Source organism: Accipiter gentilis, chromosome 30, assembly GCF_929443795.1.
Source record: "Accipiter gentilis chromosome 30, bAccGen1.1, whole genome shotgun sequence".
Lineage (NCBI taxonomy): Eukaryota > Metazoa > Chordata > Aves > Accipitriformes > Accipitridae > Astur > Astur gentilis.
Window position 1 is genome coordinate 20,995,835 of NC_064909.1, and position 23,287 is coordinate 21,019,121.

The 23,287-nt window shown below is 41.5% G+C and overlaps 1 protein-coding gene across 4 annotated transcripts in view; it reads right to left on the reverse strand.

The window, feature by feature from the left end:
- ABHD12 (abhydrolase domain containing 12, lysophospholipase) overlaps positions 1 to 23,287 on the reverse strand; it is a 44,903-nt gene that overhangs the window by 12,772 nt on the left and 8,844 nt on the right. For 3 of the 4 annotated variants that reach the window (XM_049833573.1, XM_049833572.1, XM_049833574.1), the window contains exons 2-5: positions 11,311 to 11,435; positions 7,148 to 7,253; positions 4,615 to 4,734; positions 1,729 to 1,759 (exon numbers count right to left, since the gene is read on the reverse strand). In XM_049833573.1, the coding sequence (XP_049689530.1) occupies positions 1,729 to 1,759; positions 4,615 to 4,734; positions 7,148 to 7,253; positions 11,311 to 11,435 (382 nt within the window). Of the gene's footprint in view, positions 1 to 1,728; positions 1,760 to 4,614; positions 4,735 to 7,147; positions 7,254 to 11,310; positions 11,436 to 12,842; positions 12,884 to 23,287 lie in introns of those variants that run through there. The other variant, XM_049833575.1, reaches the window with a different exon arrangement.

Below are 23,287 nucleotides of genomic sequence, written 5' to 3' on the forward strand. Positions count from 1 at the left end.
TTCACATACGAGTAACTGACTGAAAAAGAAACTAAGCAAGTTGTCTATGTTCTCAGAAGCAAAAGATTACCAGACACAGGAAGAGAAACCTTGGGGTTTGATAAACTCTGTTCTCTATACGTGTACACACACAGAAACACACAGAGACATGCAGAGCCTTTGAGTATTCTGAAGCACTGCTACTCTTGCTCAGTCAAAATCCAAAACAATTCCTCTGCCTGTCTTGGCCAGCACAAAATTAACTGCAGCATAGGCTGGTTCCCAGAAAAATGATCAAACAGACCACCATACACAACAGCCTCCTCAACCAACTTTCTGCAACTTAGCTCATCCTTTTTTCTTGAAGGAAAAGAAATATCACCTGCCTTCTCGGGGTTGCCAAACAGCATTTTCTAAGCAATCTGAATTAAAAAGACTTTGCAGCAGGGGATCTTGCATAAGAAGCTGCATTGCAATAAAGCTTTATGAGTGCCAACACTGACACAAATTATAAAGCCAAAGGAATGACAGCTAAATCCATAGGAAAAAACACAGACTCAGACCCCTCTGAAATGAGCCAGCAAAAATAATTATGGCTCTCTTAGAAACACATGATGAGATCAAGAAATTGTGTGTAAGAATTTCAGCCAAGAGAGAGTTTAATAAAATAAACGACAGCAAAAGTCATGAGGCAAAAGACCCAAAGCAGCTGAAGTTGCCTGTTCTCATGTAACGTACCATGGTGCTACATCTGGAAAATTCATTGGGTTTTGTACAAAATCTTCAGCACTTGAGATGGTACCACTCATACGAATGAGCTGTGCCATGGGAAAGGGGGAAACCCAGGCTGAACCTGCCTGCCTGCCAAGTGATGAAGTAACCCCCGCACTGGCAACCTTGAAAGTGTTTGATTGCAACAAATTGTTCTGTGAATAGGCAAGTACTAGCTTTGTCACGCTGGCCAACTAACAGACCAAGGAGGAGGTTTATAGTGGCTCAGCCCAACATTTTGGCATTTAAAAGGCCAAATGTCACCTTCAAAAGTTTGAAGAGTGCGAGGAATCCGAGCTGGCCTCAATCCACATATATATATATATATATATTCAAAGCTGCGCCAGGGGAGGTTTAGACTGGACATTAGGAAGCATTTCTTTACCAAGATGGTGGTCAAACACTGTAACAGGCTTCCTAGAAAGGTGGTTGATGCCCCAAGCCTGTCAGTGTTTAAGAGGCATTTGGACAATGCCCTTAACATGCTTAACTTCTGGTCAGCCCTGAAGTGGTCAGGCAGTTGGACTAGATGATCATTGTGGATCCCTTACAACTGAAAATATTCTGTTCTATGATGGTGAGTATATAGAGACTGGTAACATATGAAAGAATACTCTTAAATGGTACCTTGAATTAGTATACTAGTATAATCAGTGAAATTACAGCTGTGATTAAATAAAACCTTAATTTTTTTCCGATAAACTGTGTTGTGAAAGTGTTCCTGGCAAACACTCTGGTTAGCTCAGTTGGAGCTGACAGTTAACAACAGCAAGTAAAAGACTTCAAATATCTTTTAATATGGGGAAGCGTGCTCACTGCTTACAGACTCCTTTTCCTACACATGCTTCATATCTAGAGGAGACTAAGGGCCCTAAGCTATCTGCCTGTTGGCAGTGGGCTGTAATGAGCAGTCTTCTCAAGACTGTGCACATCTGATGTGTTAACGCAACTACTTGGACAACACGTGCAGCCACTTACCTTGTAAAGCTCCACACGGTGATCCCCTCCTCTGGCAAGAGTGGTTCATGAAGAGAAGAGGAGAAAAAAAAACACCAAACAAACAACAACAAAAAAACCACATGTGAACATTTAAGATTCCAGAAACAGACTTTCCCAATTGCCTCAGGTTTTCAGTTTAACACAAACATGCCAAACATAAGAAACACTGTAACTGCTTTGTCACAGGCTTCAAGACGACAGCAAGGCTTTGCTGAGCTGTGTAGGACATAGCTTTGAAGTCAAATTCTCCCTATAAATCTCTTCTCAAAGCAGGTAAAGATGAACTTTTCAACCCACCCTCCTATCTGCCTTTTCCAAAGCGTGTAATATATCCAAAACAGCCTGTCCCTGTTGGCTTTGCAGACCCTGTACTCCTGCCACCATTGCTGCCCCAGCCAGTAACCCCTGCTCTCCAAGGTGTGATGCTCTCAGCAGAACTCACCACATTAACCCAAGCAGCTGGCCCTTGGATTTTCTCACCTGGCTCCAAGCACAGGGACAGAAAGGACATGTGCAAAAGACTGAGCAGAGAAAACCAGAGTTGAACACTGTAAGTAAGTCCATGGGAAGAATCTGCTTTAATTTTTTTTTCATAAATTGAAATCTAGACAATAAAATGGAAAGGAGAGTGAATGTGCCATTACATGCTTTAATATATATCCACAACATGACATGGCTAATCCACACTCAAACTTTAGTCCAGTATTGATGCAAGAGTAGATTTACTCCTGCACTCATAAGAAAACTAAAACATTCACACTATGACTGGTTAGGTCAGTGCAGGCCTCTAAACCAAAACGCCACTTTCCAGACCTCCCTCTAAGAACACATGCACTTGCCAGCCAAAAGCTGTCAGCTCCAAATGTACTACAAAATACCCAATGCAGCCAAAAACACTCAGGGCGAAACACAAGGGATTGCTTGTAAGTCATTTTGAATCACACAAGCCTGAAGAAGAAGAACGCTTGCTTGAAAAGTCACCCTTGCCGTGCACACATTGGTACCTTTTCATCATTCCTCAAAGTACAACAGAGGAATTTTTTCTAAGGGGATCAAGTAATCATAAAATTTTTGCCTCAGCTCCAGACCACTCAGGCAAACCAAAAAGCTAAGGCAGTGCCTTTTTACTTATGGTTAATGCAGCCTGCATCAATAAAACAGCCCTTTGATAAAAGACTGAATATGCAGCGTAGAAACATACAGCAATATATACTAAAGCTGAAAGGGCAAAGCCAATACACCTCCAGCTTCTCCAATACACAGAGTAAAGCAAAATGTGAAATACGTAATCGATCCATAGCTCAGTACTTTATCTCAGCAGCACTTGGGGGAGCCAAGAAGTAAAGCTAATCAATAAGCGCATAACAGAGATACTGGTCCCAAATTACCACCATTAAGCTGCAGAATAGCTTCCGTTAGTATCATTTGCTACACCCAATAAAGGCAAGAAAACGAGTGAAGCAGTATTTGAAAAATAATGCAACAATTTGATTAAACCTTGTAATACATCAGCACAAGAAGACAAGATCAGTTTCCAAAAACCATCTGCTCATGCATTTCCTGGCTCACAGCACGCATCTTCCACATCATGCCCTTGTACCAAAAGAACACTGCTAAAACAAGAATTTAAGTGAAAAAGGGCAATGTTCTTGCAATGTAAAGGCTAGCAAACCTTCACTACTGGCACAGTTAAAACAGAGTTTCTTTGCTTTACATCATGGAACTTGTATTTCTGCAATGTTTCTGCTCTTGCATAGTATCTACAAGCAGACATCAGCTTCAAAAGAACATGCACTGGCACTCAAAACTCAGAAAGGGGCTGATACTCTTTGTAAGATGCATATTAGTAAGGAAAAAGACCATGTTCTAATAAATGAACTAAAGCACTGTAGCATGCAGAGATGTGGCAGTAAGAACATGATTTTGAGAAACGTTCGGGAAGTTTCACACTGTGCTAATGGTTTTTAGCATCCAGCAACAAAATATAGAGAAGCAACCTACTTCTTTAGCTGATACACATAGTCAACTATAAAATTACAAATTTTAGAAATGCTCCTATTCCAAACAAATGTCCTGTATATATGCAACAATGAAACAAGACCAGCACATTACCTCTTTCCTTCTGATTTTCTTTCCTCAGAATGTGTTAACTACTAAAATAAGCTCACGAAAGGAACTGGAAAGTTTATTTAATGCATGTAAATCACATATACAGAAGCAGTAATACTATCCCATGACAGTATTATTACACTCAGTGTATTTCATATACTGAAAGGAAGATACTTCTCCCTACCTGTTCTAGGAAGTGTCACAGCCTCCTGGCTTCCAGCAGAGGATACAAGGTAAACTACAGTATCAGCTATCTCTGATAACTGCAATAAATCTATTCCCACATTCAATAAATGGAGAGGCATCATTTCTTAAAACATGCTTTCCTTTTAAAAGAAAGGAGATGCACCAAACTGCTTTTAGATTTTATTCTGGTTTTAATCATAGAATAGTTTGGGTTGGAAGGGACCTTTAAAGGCCATCTAGTCCAACCACTCTGCAATTAACAGGGATATCTTCAACTAGATCAGGTTTCTCAGAGCCCGCTCCAACCTGACCATGAATGTTTCCAGGGATGGGGCATCTACCACCTCTCTGGGCAACCTGTGCTAGTGTTTCACCATTCTCATCGTAAAAAATTTCTTCCTTATATCTAATCTAAATCTACCCTCTTTTAGTTTAAAACCATTACCCCTTGTCCTATCGCTACAGGCCCTACTAAAAAGTTTGTCCCCGTCTTTCTTATCAATGTGTTAAAGCTGTGGCAAGCCAGGAAAACACAGCATGAAACAAAGCCATCACTGTTTTGTGCCTCACCTTGTTCCTGCATTGCCATGCAAGTAAAGGATTACAGGGTGGCTGGAACCTAGAGCATCTTCAAACCACAACTGGTCCTTCCCTCGGGCATTCTTCCATAAAGCTGCAGGGACCGTGTGCCTGTATACAGAAGGAAAAATTACATTGTCCTGTTGCTAAGCAGTGTCTGCCACTTGAATTTTGAGGGTTTTTTCATCAAGTCATTAACTCACGATTACACACCTCACACACACTCTTCATAAATCTGTCATGATTAGCCGACAAATGGCTAAGTTTAAAAGGCAGTGGCTAGGGTTATTTCTACATTTTCACCTCCATTGCTGTTGCCTTCAAAACTCAGGGCTGTGCGAGGCATCAAACTTCACAGGCAAACCCAAAGCACAATTACAGAACTTCCTGCTGTTCTGGAGAAAGAATGTCAATTCCTCACCTTTTATGGCACTTAATTACTTCAATTAACACACTTCTATACCATAAACAAGATTCATAGCTAGGTCAGCCGATATTCAGAATAATCAAAGTCAGTTGGTTTTGGAAAGCATGTTTGCTGAGTAAGAGGCGTATCTGACTCCATAGTCAATCTGAGGAAAAAGAGGGGCTCAGGGTCTGATGAGAAGATCATTTTGTTTTCAGACACCAGGTTCTTAAAGGTATAACATTTTAGCTGGAAAAGCTACAATATAGAAGAGCCAGGAATTTTTAACCCACAGCTGTTCTTCTGTAGATAATATAGCTGGGCAGCATGTTACAAAGAATTCAACACTGGTGGAACGGAAAGAGAGGAATGACAGACCGAAGAGATTGGATAACTATTCTAGAAGACAAACACTGAAAGGGAGTACATCCCCACAACCACCTCAGATTGTTGAGAAGGGGGCTTACAGCTGTCAGAAGCAACTTAAGTACTCCCATGCCTTTCTCCTTGGAAGAAAGACAAACTCCATCTACCACACCTTCCTCCCAGATGTAAAGCTCAGAGGACAAACTAATACAGGGGGAAACGATGTAAAAAGACTACTTGCATGCATGCAGCCAGCAGACATTGAGCTCTTGAATAGGAAAAAAGCCCCAGTAACTATAGGACTCACAACTTCTCCGACTGTTCTACCTCAAGACTTTTGCAAGCTTATGAACAAAGCAGGCTGAGGACTTTGTTTCAGAAGTATACCAAACACAAGACCTTAAACTGGCTTTAAAGCAAGGCTCCAAACTTTAATGAAAGCCTATCTCATAAGTATCAAGACAAATGACATGGACTCTGAACTGCCGCCACAAACTGGAAGTTCTGGTTTAGTAAATATACACAGTACAGTACATTTGTAAGGGAAACAAAAATCTCAAGAATGCTATCTAAACTTACTCAGCTTAGCAGGTAGAATTTTAATTTTCCAAGTGAAGATATAAACCATTATTTATCAGCCTACCCTGGAAAGACTGAACTTCCAGCTTTCACCAAAACCTATCTTTCACTAAAATTTACGTAAAGGGAAGGAACCATCTTTATGTAGCAGGGTATCACTGTCCCATTCAAAAGGTCATATACCCTCAAGTGAAGAGAAAATCTCTACTGCATTAGTGGACACATAGAAGTTACACACATATAACTGAAAACTTCAAATCCTTCAGCTTACAGATCTAACATCACTGGCTGTATTAAGGAACAACCCCCTTCCCTCCACACCTGACATGGTGTCTAGCCTTTTTTTCAGGTGTTTGCTGCTCTTGCATGTATATTCAAACTGCAAGCACTTCTTCAAAGCTAGCAGGAACTTTTCTGTGGCCTTGAAACTTCTGGTGTTGAGACACAATAGAAAAGTGATGACAAGAAACAAATGCAGAAGCTGGTTTGAGCTGATACAATAATACAGGAAGTACTGAAAGCGGACCTTTTCAGACAGAGAACCGCTCATCTGAGCTGATCCTGGGTAACATAGAAAAAGGAGCCAAAATAAATTGCCCTTGCCTGGGACCAGAAAATCTTCTTCGTGAGGCAGGAATGACAAGTGAGCTCTGATACTGTCACTTGTTTTGTTACAAGAGTAAACTGTGTGTTCTGTTCTCACCCACTCTCCAAACCTTACATATGTTTTACACACAGAATATTCTTCCTCCTACTCTGATCACTTTGATCCTGTTTTCCTATCTTCCCCCACATTTATTTTGCCAAACAAAATATGAACAGCAGTTGAATGACAGAACTTCTAACTCCTTGGGTCTCATTGATATGGAGGCATGATCTTCACAGCAATGCAGACCTGTAACCTTTACGATTCCAAATTATGAAGTTTCTCTGAATGCACAGGTTGTACAATCATGTTTCATGCATTACTGATCCGAGTTCAGACGAGCTCCAGAGATCTGCATACTTTTCAACATGAACTCAGTCACTTGGCAGAGGAAAACACAAACATCCACAAAACAGAACAGGCAATAGTTGTCACATGCACAGCGAAAATACTGGATAGGCAACACTGAGAACAAAAACAAGGATAAAGGTGTATGGACACATACTGCAGAGAACAGGCTTCCCTACCAGACTCCGATGGTTACATCCTCCTCTGGCTGCAGGTAATAATTACAGGTGTGGTTTAAACCTTGATCCTGTGGTCTTTTCAAGTCAATGAAATATGGGACCCTCACTGAAATACAAAAGTAAAAAAATAATAATAATTTTAAAACCCAGAATATGAAACCTTTTAATTTTTACCTTTACTTTCTTACAAAACTGCTTTACCAAGACACTGGAGAATTGTACAAACTGGTCCACTGTGCTGGGAAGACCTTATTCTTTTTGTGTGAAAGAATGAACTGGCTACAGCTGTGACTAAAATATGAACATTAAAGAGAGCAGGTAAGAAGACACAAGCAACCATCAAAAAAACAGGGAGTGGGCTAAAATTAAGAGGTGGGGGAGACAGACAAAGCTTCCTGTGACACACATTTAACCACCTCTGCCCAGCCTGCTTTGTAAATCTCCCAGCCACAAGACAGTCGCTCCTGCTGCATCAATGGGGTGGGTTAGCTGATTTGGCAAAACTTCACTGTTTGCATCGTAGCTGTAATGGAAGTTACTGATGGGACAAACTCCCTGGGATAAAGGGTGCATCTCAGACCCGTAACATGTTTCAGGATGACGCGTGGTTTCAGTCTCTATAATACAACAACCTAAAGGAGATACTGCATTATAGTAGCAGACACCACATGGTTCGTGTCCCGTAAGAGTAAGATAAATTGTGTTAAACACTGTCCTCCTGAGCCTTTGAGGAGGATATGCAGTTTGTTAGCCCACTCTCCAAGGACTATCAAATAATTGCCGTTATCTCCCAGACACTGCAGCATTTAAAAGAGATCATGTTAGGCTGGAAACTTCATCTCTTCAGGAAGAGAACCCTGAAAACAAAAATCATTACACCTCAATTCAATCTTCCAAATGTTTTCTGTTCCCCAACTTATACAATACACAGTTGTTCGTTGCTTGTTGTATTCACAGATTCAAACACGAGCAACATCAGGAAAGTCAAACATTAAACATTTTCAGCATTTTGTTTTCCATTGCTTGGTTCACAAGCTACATCTTATAGACACTGTGCAATGTGCTAAATGAGAAGATGTGCTTAGTCCAAATGCTTCCTTTTCCATCATATGGCCTCTCTAGGCAGCCTCTGACACACCCAATACCAAGGCAGACGCTATAGAGATCTACTGACAACATCAGTTTTAAGGACTCTCTTTTCCCAGTGATTCAGGCTTTTCCCATAAACTTGAGCTCCACTCCAGCAGGGCCAGGAAGTCTGTCTCCTGGAAATTTAGTGACATAACAATTAACATGCCAAAGTTTTTGTGCTACTGACACACAAAGAAGCACTGATAATGGTGACAGTCTGTGCTGGTTTTGGCTGGGATAGAGTTAATTTTCTTCATAGTAGCTAGTATGGGGCTATGTTTTGGATTTGTGCTGAAAACAGTGCTGATAATGCAGAGATGTTTCAGTTATTGCTGAGCAGTGCTCGCACAGAGCCAAGGCCTTTTCTGCTTCTCACCCCACCAGCGAGCAGGCTGGGGGGGGCCACAAGAAGTTGGGAGGGGACACAGCCGGGACAGCTGACCCCAACTGACCCAAGGGATATTCCAGACCATAGGATGTCATGCTCAGCATATAAAGCTGGCGGAAGAAGAAGGAAGAGGGGAGGATGTTCAGAGTGATGGCGTTTGTCTTCCCAAGTTACCATTACACATGATGGAGCCCTGCTTTCCTGGAAATGGCTGAACACCTGCCTGCCCATGGGAAGTGGTGAATTAATTCCTTCTTTTGCTTTGCTTGTGTGCACGGCTCTTGCTTTACCTGTTAAACTGTCTTTATCTCAGCCCCCGTGTTTTCTCGCCTTTACTCTTCCAATTCTCTCCCCCATCCCACAGCGGGGAGCGAGCAAGTGGCTGCGTGGCGCTTAGTTGCTGACTGGATTAAACCACTTCACTTACCACCTAAAAAAAATAAATCACTAAACATGCCACAAACATGAAAACCATAGCAGACATCAGCCAATGTCAACCTGACAAATGTGGCCCCTTAGACTGCAAATCTATACCTGTGAAGTCTGTTTGCTCTTACGCAAAAGCATGTGGAAGTGTCCCAGACAAAGCATGCACATCACCAGAGACCCATTGGGTCACTGTGCTGTCACCGCAGAACTCTGCAATGCTCTCACAAGGGTGGTGGATCCTCCAAGAGGATGGTAGGTTCTGCAGTCAAGGTCTGGACAGAGACACAAGTCACTCCTAGCGTGTTTTCAGAAAGTTATTCAACTTCTCTCTGACTCGATTTTCCCATTTGCCAAATCCGTTATGATTTTCTTGTGCGATTTTGTAATACAAAATGATACAAAGAAGAGCATACCAATTTTAGTGATGGGGGCCAGGTAAGCATCTACCTCAAAGCAAGAGAAAAATATAGAAGTACAGGTAATTTTTACGTACGGCCATTTATCACTGGGATGGTCCATCTGTTCTACACACACAAACATGTCGCCGCCATCATCATGTAGGCATACATCACACGGAGACTTAGCACATTATAGGTTTTTTAGTGACATGTTTCAGAGCTATTTGATATTACTCATAACACATCACATGACAAAAATCATATGATTTATTAATCATACTGATACACTAACTCTGATCTAGTCTGTATTTATGCTTCCAGAAATCTCGGTTTTCTGAAGACTTCCAGTAGAGACAGCTTGAGATGTCTACCCCATATGCTCATGTATCATAACCTGGAATAAAAGTCCGTCCTCAAGAACAAATCCAGATGTTGGTTCAGTTGCTAAACAGGAGGAGCACAGCTATCAATTCATCTTTAGCTATCTCGAGAAACAAATGGAAGCACTTTCTCCTGAGGCTCTGTGCTACTGTTTTGGAAACAAATCCCAAACTACACAAAAGGAGGAGTAAAAGATGGTTGAAGAGTAGCAATTTATACTCAGAAGTTAAAAAAACAGTATAACAGGGCAAACCCTACGCCACTCCTCTGGAAGAGAGATGTCACTCTCCAGTGGAGAAGAATTACTGAAACATGTCAATGTACTTCTAGTAAGTGTGTTAGAATGCACTTTGCATTAAGGCAAATAGTTTTCCACTGGAGTACCATCAGAAGTAAAATCTGACTGCCATTATATAAAGCAGTAGGAACAATGCTGCAGTGATATTAGTGCAAGTACTAGTACAAGAAAGTGTTACGGACCAATCATTTCATTCACTTGGGAATGAAGAGAGGTAGGAACTTCAGGGAGACCTAGCAAAGCTCTGCAAGGGCAAATTAAAATCATCACTGAAAAAGCAAGGTGATGAAAATGGAAGTAACCTGCACTATTCACCTTACCCAGCTGTCAGTTCTGACAATCAAGGCACAAGTACTGGCCACACATGCACACACTTCACAGTGACCATGAACCTAGGTGTTAGAATATACAGAGCATACAACCAAAATGACAGAAGTTACATAAAAGCAACATAGCTGTAGTTGGTCCTTCTAGCTTCTACAGTCAAAGGAAGATATTTTTCAACACTTCATTACAAAACACAAGTGAGGTTTAAAGACAAATTTAGATGGCAAAGAAGCCTCTCTCATATAGTGATGCTCCATTATTTTCCATCCTGTGGATGCTCAAGCCTCCCTGGGTGACCTGGGAGCTGAGCCAGCTTGCCAGACCCACTGTACTGCCAGTTTGACCAAATGCAAAGGCTAAAGAGACACAAGGAAACAGTCAATCTGAATGTATGAAGAGGTCTCTTCTGTCCCAACCAGAATATTCTCGTAAAATGCTTTCAGGTGGAGAGTCACTGCCTGGAAAACAATTAATGGGATTTAATTTCACTTACTTGTTGTCATTCATGCAACTTTGTTGAACCCTTCAGAAAAATGCATTTGACATATTGCACGGTTTTCCTGAAGGAGACCCTTTCAGCTGAAAGCTGACTTCAGTTTGGTCACTGTATTTGTATAAAGACATACTACAAAGACCACTAGGGCCACAGAGAATGCTTTCCAAACCATAGTTTGGAGAACTTGCAACCTGTGAAAGTTCATATCCTTCACAAGCTGTACACATGCAGGGTGGAAGTGAAGGCAGACAAATGAAAGATAAAGACACTCCTCCCCTTCAGCCCTCAACCACCCCAACAGACTGAGTCACTTACCAAAGTTTAGGAAGACCAGCTTTGCCTGAATAGCAGGGCAAAGTTTTACTAGAAATGGAATCGCTATGTACACTCCCAGCAACCAGATTATTAACTTCCGCAATCGAAACCATAATCCATATCGCCTGTATAAAAGAAAAAAAAAAAAAAAGAGAGAAAGACCTGAATACAGCAGGAATTTTATGAAGCAATTTTCACAATGACCTGTGTGCTTGGTGTATTTGAAAACCTGGTCATTTACTTTTTAAATAAAACTAACTTTAAACAGTTTCTGTAGCCTCAGTTGTTTGAAAGAGACAGAAGTAACCAAACTGTCAGCTGATGATATGCAGCTTAGAAAAAGGGAACAGAAACTCCCCACTAATTACATTTTGAAACACTCTGTAACAAGAGCTTTTTTCTGCTGATTTAACAGATTTCAGGATCTCAAGAAATGCATATCACATGTCTCTCCCCAAAAAGTAGCCTGACTGCACTTCCCATTTAAATCATGATTAGCAACATTTTGTTCAGTTAGATTTTCAGATATTTTGAGGACCTACGTGCAATGAGACTGATAAAATTACACGTGATCTCATGTACAGACTGGAGCAGACATTCTGCTAAAAGGGTTCATACCTCTCAATGCTCTGGAAAGCAAATCTAAGTTATAAAACATTATTAAGTTAATCTTATCTGCGGCATCACTCTCTATGTGTCCAGACTGAGTTTGGAGCAATTGCCCCATCACTTTATTTCTGTTTTCTCCTAAATAGTCTGATCAGGAATAAGCTACAAAAAAAACCCCAAACCAACACCACAAAAAACAAACAAACAAAATAAAAATAATAAAAAAAAATAATCAAAGAACCACACAGCAGCTAGTTAAGCAATTTTTCTCAAAATATACTTTATTGGCTCAGAATAATTACCACATACACGCTCATATACATATATATGCATGTACATATACATAAAGGTGTACTTCTAATGGTCTAGTTGATGAACATTTTATGGGGAGAAACACTGAGGCCCTCAACTATCACTGCAGTCAAGAACTAAAAGGCATGTAAACTTTTCAGGCAACACAACTTCCTTTGCTTTCCAGCAGACAGTCTCAAGCAGGAACGACGTTGCATGCCAGTGAGCAACCAGTTCTCAGTATCGGAACTGCCAGCAGCTGAAAGCAGAGATCAATTTTTCCAAGAGGCATGTAGTTATTAATCTCCCATTTGGCAATTTTAGGAGCTGACACACAGAACTTGCTCCACACTAGGGCTGAGAGGGTTTGAACACTGTCAGCTAGTATAAACTATCAAAAAGAGAGCCTGAAGACCTCTTTTGAAAGCATTTCTACAAGAAATACAAGTGTACAGACAGAACTGGGATGGAAATAGTTTAATCACGTACCAAAACCTTCAACATCTCAACAGCTTTGTAGTCCTAGGCTAAAGCCAAGACTCTCAGGAACAGTTCTTCAGCACAGTGAAAAAGATGTTCCAACACCACCACCCCACCCAGTAAGTTTTTGACAGGATTGCCAGGATACTCACAGGGAATAGCTGATCCTCCTATCCATCCAAAACCTGCCTTCATCACACTACTGCCTGCCTACAAGTAGCTGTTTCCTCTCACCCAGGAACCAGAAACATCTAGATCAAAAATGATGCACTTTTCTTGACAAGCTAAAGGAGCTGCATTTTCCAAGAGGGAAAAAAAAATATGTCACTAAGACACTGCCAACCAGCTCTGACTGCAACAAGTCCATGTCGAAAGGTTCAACAGATTTTAATACTTCCCATGGCAAACCTGACAATGAAGAGGTGAAGAAAGCCAGCAAGGCTTCCAGTGACATTTCCACACCTCAAGCCCAGTTTCCTAAAGTATTAAGGAAAGCAGAAACGGCAAAGGACTGACAGAGGAAACAGTACAAAACAGGAGCTTTACAAGAACATTATTGAGTACTAAAGCCTTAGACTGACCCACCTCTGCCCCATGGAGAGCAGCAAGTAGAGGCAGAAAAGGCAGAGGTCCTGAGTGCACAAGCAGTGACAGGCAACATAGAAAGTCTGCCTACAGTTGTGGTCTTTGAGAGGCACCCAGCAGACGTACTGTACAGTCCAGCTCTGCAGACCAATCCACTGTGAAATGCTGTAAGGTCAGCTAAACATACATGCAAAGCCTACAACTTTGGAAGAAAAAAAATAACCCACACAACATTTTGCTTGGGCTAATCACAGCTCTCCACTCTTAAAACCAGCTTTCCACAACCACCCCCACATTAGCACCTACTGACTATTTCCATCCCTGGAAAAGGTTTCTGGAAGAGAAGGGGAGGAGAGATCACTGAAAGGTAGCTGACATTTAGCAATCAGGATATAATTTAGCTCTCTTCAATGAGAGAAGTGTGTCTTTTAGTTAAAACTTTTTGTCTTGTTTGGCTGGTTGCTCAGAGTTAACAGAACCTTGCAGTTTCCTCTCACCTCACACTTGAGAGGTAGTTGCCATCACCACCTTCCCACTGAGAACGGTAATATGGGTGAGCAACCAGATAGGACGGGGCTTTCCAGCAAGCTGTCCTGCCTGGGGCCCAGATCCTGATGCAGCCAAACACAGCTCTCCTGGGGGACTTTTGCATACAACCAGGATTCCAGTCCTACAGAAAAAAAACCCACTTGTTTAGAAAGGTACCAGAGTCAGGTCTGAACTCCTCCAGGCACAACCAGAGCACATCAAACACAGGTTCTTCAGATGTCTGGGTTGCAAAAGCACTCAGCATGACCCAGCCACAAGCTGGAACCAGGAACAGAAAATGCTGAAGATTTCATTGTCCGAGTAATGCTGTCAGAGCTCAGGAATAATTTTAGTTTCTCTTTTTTTGAGACTGAACTGAGACATTTCTTCCTTTCCTTTGGTACCCCACACCAAATGCTAATCGGTAACGTGACATTTACACCTCATCTCCAGGGAGATGTCTACTTAAAATGCAACCAGGGCAAAGCCTCTATCTGTCAACTATCCATCTCTTCCTCCGATAAATCCAAGACAACGTGCTGAAGTACAGACGTTGTATAATTATCAGGTAAGTCTTTAGTGAGCAATTTAGCTAAATTAAACTGGTCTTGCTCTGCAGAAAAGCTATTTCAGGAAATAAATGCCTTGTACACGGAGCTTTTGGTGTGCTCAGGAAAAGGCAGCAGCAACGTACTTTTGACCCCTTTTCACTAGGAAACTCAGTCAGTCTTAGTTAGAAAATACAAGTGAGTTAGAGAATAAGCAGCTGCAAACTGAGGACATTGAAGAATATCATAAACAGATTTCTAGGAACAATAAAAGTAATGTCTAAAAACCAAAAAAACCCAATGACAAAAAAACTCCACACCTACCCAAAACACCCAACCCCAAGTCACCCCAAAATCAAAAAAATTCCCACTGACATATTTCAATTCACAGTACTAGTGCTCCTCCCTCCTCTCCAGCAAACTTGGGAGGTTTCATGAACAGAGAGTGTCCAATGACCATGCTACTGTGGTGTATTCTGCATGCAGATTCAGATTAAAATAATTTCCCTGGAGAGCACCTGAATCACTTCTGTGTTAGAAGTATGCCAGAAAAGTTTCCATTGGGATCTCCTTATCAGCTGTGCTACAAGGGTGAAAGGGCAGGCCAAGGGCAAAACAAGAGACTGGTATCAACAGAGCTGCAGTCTAGCAAGAACCAAATTTACCAGAAACACACAAACGCTGGGCTTGCTGTCCCAAAAGGACCTACAGACAAATGCACGTACAGCCCACATGGCCTTTGCCATCCAGCAGAGGCAACAGTAAGACACTCAAATACAAGACTACATTTGTTCAGCGAATGCTGTTGCTCTGGCTTGCTCTGGTGTCCTTCGAATCATCAGCTGTTCAAACTGCAAACTGACAATCCTTTCCCAGCAGGAATTCAGAGCATGGGGTGTGGAGAGCCAACACCATTTTCATTCTTGGTCACGCAAGGTACCTCCTGATTATCAGGTGACAAAAGTTACTTTAAAAGTGGTAGAGGAAGAAATAAATAACATGAATAATGGTATAACAAGAACACGTTCCCCCTCTTTTCTAACAGAAAACATTTAAAAAAACAATCAATACATTCCTCCCCACAGTCAAGGATCAAGAGCATGACAATCAGGAAGTAGACAAAGGCATGGGCAAAAGATTCAAAAAACTGGGGGTCAAAAGGAATTCAAAGGACTGGGATGAATTTCTTTGGGTAAACAGTGTTATACCCAGACCAACCTATTCTACAACCAGGAAACTGCAGCTGAGCCCCAAGCATACAACGGCATACAAAAACAACACAGCAGCCACGCACAGGGCAAGAGAGCCCACACATCAAGTCACTGGCAAGCCTTCCAGCCTTCCTTTAAACAAGGGATGGTTTCTAGCCCAGGTAGGATCTTCAAGAGCATTTGTCTTCCCTTCCTATAGGAAGTCTGGACAGTGGTGTTGCACAGGGCTCCTCCTTCTTACAGGTCCTAAGGGTGAAAGGATCACCCAATCTTTCCTCTCCCCCCACAGAGGCCATCTGAGCCACTCAAGCTGATTAATCTTTTGTTTTATTTCACTTGTTCCCTGCCAAGAAAATAAAAAAGGAAAAGCAAAAAACCTTCCAACTGTGTGAAAGCACATTCAGAGAAAGCCTCTCAGCTCCTGAATGGGAGTTCTCAGGCAGGCGGTGGGTCTTATCTCCACTTCCAAATGTTACCAGCAGCTTTTAGACAGCTTGTGCAATGACATGCACCAAAGTAATTTTCCACTACAAGATTAATATGGGTAGTCTTCTCCTCTGGTTTGCTGCAAAGCCTGCTTTATGTGCAGCCAAATGCAAACTGAAAAGATGCAAATGTCAAAGAGTTTGTCCCTTCCTCGTTTCTGTGCACAGTGAACGAAGCTGCATAGGGCAAACAGGCAAACACGTGATTCTTTTATTTCGAGCCCAGCTATGCAGAATTCTCCTCAATGAAAAGTCTGCAGCCAAGCCTTAATTCTGCTTCACTGGAGGTACTGTATAGAGAGCAGGGAGGTTGAATTATAGAAAATTCATCCAATCCTGAAAACACATCTTTCCCCAAGTTCTTGAAAGCCAGTGGGAACACAGCAGCATCCACCAGAACTCTCACATTCTGAGCAACTGATCTCTCCCTTTGGCATTAGGATCCTTTTTAACAGGATCAGTTCACTGCAAAACAACTTGAAAAGAAAAAAATCAAAGGCACCAAATTCACCTTGCTATTCTAGCGATTAAGCGATCATCTAAAAAAAAAATCATAAACCACAATCCTGGAAACAAGACACAAGTGTAAAGGCATTACTCATTTTTTTTTCCCCAAGCTTGTTTCATAAAACAACCCCAAAAAAATCATGGACATAAAGCGCATGGGTATCTGCATCCTCAGAGGCTTTTATAGTTTCAATCAATTCCTAAAAATCTTTGCTCTTGGAAAGATCTGAAAAACAAGAAGAAAATTAGCTCTACCAGATTGCTTTGCCACCTCCTAGGAAGAGTTCCTTAAAATCTTGAACCTTTGCTCTTTCTGAAGAAATATTCTAGTCTCTCTCTACAAATCTAGACTGCAGTATAGTTTCATCACTTCAGCACTTCTACAAAAGAATGAAGATACTACATTGCAAAGAGCCGTGCAGAGCATATTTTTACAAAGGGTAAAGGACTTAATGATTTTTCAAGCATCCAGCAGTAGAATAAATTGTTACTGACACATGCCCTATCTGTGAAGGACACGATTTACTTTTTGATGCTGCAAAAGACAACCTGATCTTTCAGCTATTGGGATGAGACAGAAAAGGTTGGGTATCTGTTTGTTCTTTGACAGCCTCTATAATTCAAGTACAAATCTATCTGCACATAAAGCCGAGCATTAACAGTAGAAGTTGTTAGATCTGTTACCAGGAAGTATCACTCAATTAACACAAGGTAAATTTCCATTCTATGCCATCAAAGGTACAGAAGATGCAACAGACAAATTAATACCTAATCCTATGACTTTCATCACTGTAGCATCCAAAATGTTCATCATTCGACTTAAGAAAAGCATCTGAAATCAGGGATTATTTTAGTCATGTCATAGATACATGAACAATAAAGAGGTCATAAGAGATCCTGAGAAGTCACCCAGTCTATTCCCTCATTCTACAAAGGACACACTACCTAAAACAGTTGTCTGCTTAATTCCTCCTACCAACTCCTGGCAAAGTACAACAGCCCACGCTTCACAAACGTCCCTCTGGCGATGCAGAGCTGAGCTAGACGGACTAAAGTTCGCCAGGTTCACACAACAAATCAGACTAGCTGACTTCTCACTGAACAGTGATTTCTCCTAGAAAAAGAGAAGGGTACCAGTGTACTTCAAAAGCTGAATAAAGATTTAACCAGTAGGCAGAGATGAGAAAGTGGGAAAGGGGGTGTGTGAATAAAACACTAAGCACACCTTCTTAAATATTGGCCTTAAAAAGCTAGGATAGAGCAAGGCATTCAAGCCTCTACCAGCAGAGAGCCAGCCCAGGAAAATCTACTCCACTCCATAGTTCCCACAGCCTACTTAGTTTGACTGTACCCAGGAGCAAACAGTTGGGATGTTCTGCTATTTCTCTTTTAATTAAAAGACAAATTAACAGGAATAACAGGCTTAATAAGGTAGTGGAAAAGGCAACTAATTTAAAGCCTACGGGTTTTTATAAAAAAAAAAAGATAGAAAAGAAAGGCAAGTTGAGTTTTTTTGAGAATGTTTTCAAACATGCAAGCTCCACCTTCAGGTTCCTTGGAATATATGACAGCTTATTTTTTAAACAGACACACCACCAACAGTGATGGAAAGTGAAGGTGTCCCAGCAGAGGGAAAAGCTCAAAAACCAGCATTGACAAGGATTTGTCAGTACACCCATAAAACCTTTTGAGTGAGCATTTGACAGGAGATTCAAACTGTTTTAACCACAGAAAAACACTGCCAGCTACTGAATTTTTTTTTTTTTGCTGCAAAGCAAAAAACGCTTTCTTCCTTTTTTTTTTTTTTTGTTGCTGAATAGTATGTTGTATTTCTGAAGCACAGCAGAAAGCTGTCATAAGCACTAGCTTATTTCTCTGTTCATAGCAGTACTATAGAAAGACAGTGAAAGCTGCATACACAGCTCCAGGGAAGTGCTGCACGTCAGCAAACAGAACCAGAATATTTTGCCTATATGTTAATCAGCACTTTCAGCACCCCACCCCTTACTTTCCATTAACAATGTCCCATGTAACACCAATCAAAAGGCTACTAATGCTGCCTTCAGTTAGGCCTGCTGGATTTCTGTCACCTTTTTAAAAAAAAAAAAAAAAAAACAAAACCAAAAACCACACACATCACCTTTCAGTCAGAGAAGTTACCCAAGTTCATTTGACAAGCTCTACATGGGTAAACTACGCAGTTTGTCCCACCTTCCATTCACTTCCATACCCATGCAGACTGAAGTTGGCAAATGTTAATGAGGCCATAAAAGAAGATTCATCGTAGGGAAGACCTGAACCTGTACACGCATCACAGCGGACACATGCAAATACATATAAAATTAGCTTTTCAAATTGATCAGCTTGTAGACATGGTTTAGCAGCTGTGGTAGAAAAGCCTGCCCAAAGAAGGAGCCTCCAGGACCTTTTCTTTTGGCAGTGGCATCAGCTTACAAAGACTGTACAACTGCCGCCTTAAACACATTCCTCTTCAGCAATGTCCTTTCCCTCCCTTCACTGCAAACTGTCTATTCCCAAGCTCTTCCCTGAGGCTTTCTTACCCATTTCAGCCCCAAAACAAGCTGTTGCCTGCAGGGTACCTCCTTTTGGCTGGGGTAAGAGCTTCAGGCAGTGTTGTTCCAACTACCTGAATGCAGACGAGGTTTGAAACTTTAAGCTCCCAAAATTCCCCAGTCCACCACTTCATTACCTAGCTGCCCTCTTGCAGGCCAGACTTTCACTTTGACTGCTTCTGTGCCTCCTTCTGATTAATATCAAGTGATTAAACATTAACTTAAAACAATAAACAGCAAGAAGGAAGCCATCTAGCTAGTAATTTACAAGAACTCAGGTCTGTCTCTCCAAGACATATAACTGCAAAGTAAAGGAAAGCATCTCAATTAATTGTTTTTTTCAGACGGGACCAGCAAGCTCCAGCTATCAAGACCTTAATAACTACATTTCAGCTTGTGGAATAGGGAAAGATCTTGAGTAGGACCTGCAAGAATCAAGATTCCAGTGCACCAAGACAGGGAAACGTGGTATGAGCACTCAGGGTAAGGGGAAAGGGAAGGCACTGCTAATCAGTCAGTCAATAGCAATGAAATGCCAGGTAGGATCATACAGGGACTCAGGGCACAGCAGGAAAAATAAATAAAGCCCATAAAGTGAAGGAAAGGCAAGTTAGTGTACAATGTTAATGAGCAGAAATAAAGGAGCAGCCTGCAGGTAAGGTATAGACCTTTGGCAATAAAACATGTTTGCAAAAAGCAGAGCAAATGAAGCAAGGTAGGGAAAGGCTCACACAAACAAGCATTTATTCACACACCCCACAGGACAAGGACATGGGAGCTACATCTATCTCTTCCCCCTTGAGCATCCCGTCCCTTCCCAATGCCATGCCTTGGGCTCTCCTTCACAACCATCACCTAAGCTGACTACCCCTGAAAGGTAGTAACAACACTGCTTGTCTGATTAAATCACTGTAAGTATTGACACTTCCTTTGAAGGACAGGAGCTTGGACCATCAGTCTTGATAACCTACATTCTAATTGTGTGAAACCAACATGTGTGTCACAGACCAGGAGACAAGAACGAGCCGAACACTTGGCAATACAGCACTGATTTATTTAAAATGTATACTAACAGCGTGACCTAAGCAACAGCTACGTTACTTTTCAATGCTTAGGTAAAATGGTATTGGCATTAGTGTGAATTGTGTGTGACAAGATTAACCCAAAAGCTGTGTTTGAAGAATAAGGGAGCAGATGCTTCTGTTATTTTAAGTATGCAGCAAACAATGAATAATTATACTCTAGGCAACTGAACAATTGACTTTTGGGACAGAAAAGGCGGCTTGGGGATTAGGGTTTTAAGGTTGTTGACTTGCCTTGAACGCATCTTCTGCAACAGCTGTTTAGTTTGCGCCAGAACCTTTCCAGTATGAACCATTTGTTTAAATTCTAAGAATATGCTTTCTCCAGAGCTCCCCAGCAACACTGCTGACACTAATCAAATCTGAAGTCACCCACACTAGATTTTAGGCAAGCTTGGCATTGAGATACCACTGTGGTGCAAGTACACTCCCTCCACAGTGTTTACTGAATTCTTAAGTTTTCCACTCATTTCGCAGCTGACAGCTGGTTTATATTAAAGGCACAGCCCTCTCAATAGTCCACGAGCTGGGGAACGCAAAGCTGTCTGCAAATGAAAGAGGGGAAAAAAACAGAACATAAACATGACAAAACTGAAACAGCACCAGAAGTGCAAAACCGGAGTTGAGACCAGCTGAGTTGGATTTTTATTGAAGCAGTACAGCTCATTTCTCTCTCACACTCTCCTTCACGAGGAGGAATATTGGGGTGCACAAGCAAAGGTTCAAGAGCAGAACCAATTTAGACATGTAATATTCCACCACAGCTCCAAACTGCCGTTTAACATAAAGCCACTTGCCTGTTGAATGCATACCATAATTGAAAAAGCATACAGTACGGCCAAGCCAGTTCCCCTACCACCACTTAAAACTTGTTAACATGCTGTAAATCCACCAGACGTGCATGCGTGTGTTAACCTTGCAGCAATAACAGGACTTTGTTCCTACGGATACACATGTACGAACAGGTCCATATTCCAAGCTGCACAACTCTGTGGGCATGAAATCTTCTTTTCACACAACAGTTTTTGGGAGACAGCCACACAGCTTGAGAATTACCACTACTGGCAGGCTCTGTGCCTCTGGCTCTTTTAGACCACCTGAGCAAAAGTCTCATTTGTGTATTGTAGACCTTTTTCTTTCTAAATGCATGGAGATGGTCGTCTTATATTTGTCCAATTGAGAGAGCTCTGCTTTTGCTGGCAGAGATCAGAAGCCATTCCTCCTTGGAAGTCTGAAGCAAAAAAAATGCTTTTGTGTTAGCAGTGATACTGCCATCTTTTAGATGCAGAACACGTCATTAGTAATACATTTTGATTACAATGAACCAACAGTTCCTGTTAGAGACATACAAGCAAACAACAACACTAAACAATGCCAAAACATTACATATGCTGACCGTCAGCTGAGCACAGCTACATTTAGCTGGCACTCACACTGCCCTCTGTAATTGTGACCTGTTTAAAAAGGGCGGCTTAGCAAACAGTGCATGGCCATAAAGCAACAGCCATGGTTAAAGAACAGATGTATGAACAGATACAGAACTGCTGTCAGCCTCTGACATACCTTGAACAGGGGGTTATTTTGCATACAGCCAGGAAGATTAATCCGTTCCTGCTTTCATCAGTGCTTTACTCAGGGATTCCAGCTTTAGCTATCATCTTGTTGAGGAAAAAATCCCAAGGGGACAGAAAAATTAACGACAATTAAAACCAGAGCCTTTGCTCATGCTACAGAACTCTGAAGAGCCAAGCCAGAAAACACATACTCAAAGGTGAAAAGCAGGTGTTGGAATTTCTACTTAACTACACAGAAACAGAACATTTTGCAGCACTGTGCATCAGCCTACCACAGTTGAAAGCAAAATGTGGTCCCTACTCCGGTAGTCAAAAGAGGAAAAGAACGCTTTACTAGAGACAGCACAAATCTATCAGAAACTGAAAGAAAAGGTTATTCACTGTTTCTGGTGGATTTTTAAGGACAAGAGAATAGGACATTTCCAATGATTGTGTCCAAATCACAGTTTTCATATTCAGCAGTATAAAACTGACGTTGCCAGCTTTACTCCTGCCTCCTAAAGGTGCTCTGAAACCAATCAAAACTTTACAAAAAGTGAGATAGGACTGCCTTAGGGAAGAAAACAGAACCAGGCTTCCCTTCCTGGGGAATCACAAGGAAGTCTAAAAATCTACTCTATCCTTAAACACCTTGCACACACTTTCCTCCACAAGCAAGGATGCTGCAACCTGAAAGCCCCGACTCCAAAGCTCCAGTTACATCACCCTCATTTGCGTAGGCTACTCTGTCTCAGAAAAGTCACCCCAGGGGAACTTTACTGCCAGGGGAAGGCAAATCAGCCTCTAGTCAGGGTAAATGCATTTACTGTTCTCTGATCTGAGCTAGCATATATCCCACTGAAAAGTACTCTCCAAGACGGTTTGGTTTGTTGGTTTTTTTTTTTCAGTTATCCCACACAACATCCTTTATTCTGCAAACCTACATTAACAAGAGAGACGACGTTCCACATGACCTCATTTCATTTATTCAACACCCATCTCTTTTGTAAGAAGAACTAACCAGCATTTTAAGTGGGTACTAATTTGATTTTAATACAATCATTCTCATTTAGAACAGCAGCACAGATACTACAGGAAAGAATATTTGAAATCGCAGCTACTCTTCTTCGTCCGGTGCCTGATGTGCAAGAAGTGTATTGTATAAGTGAAAGGCAGAGCCCACATTTTGGCCCATCCATTAGTTCTTCTTTTCAGAGGCTGAGAAGGAACAACAGCTCTTGCTATTGACACGTCACCCCTACTAAAACACAACAGGGAGGTAACCAAAGAACACTGTTACCTCTTCCCAAGCTTGATATGAGCGAAAAACTCTGGGCTTAAGAGATGTTAAAAGAGGAATTCTATATTCTGTTATCTGTGCTTAAAAGCCATTCAGCATCCATTCAGACATGGCAGTTACTGAAAAAAGTGAAACAGGCCAGTCTATCAGGGGAGGATTTTTATTTAAAAAAAAACCTCCACAAAGATCGAACTACTTGCACTACTCAAATCCTATATGCCCTCC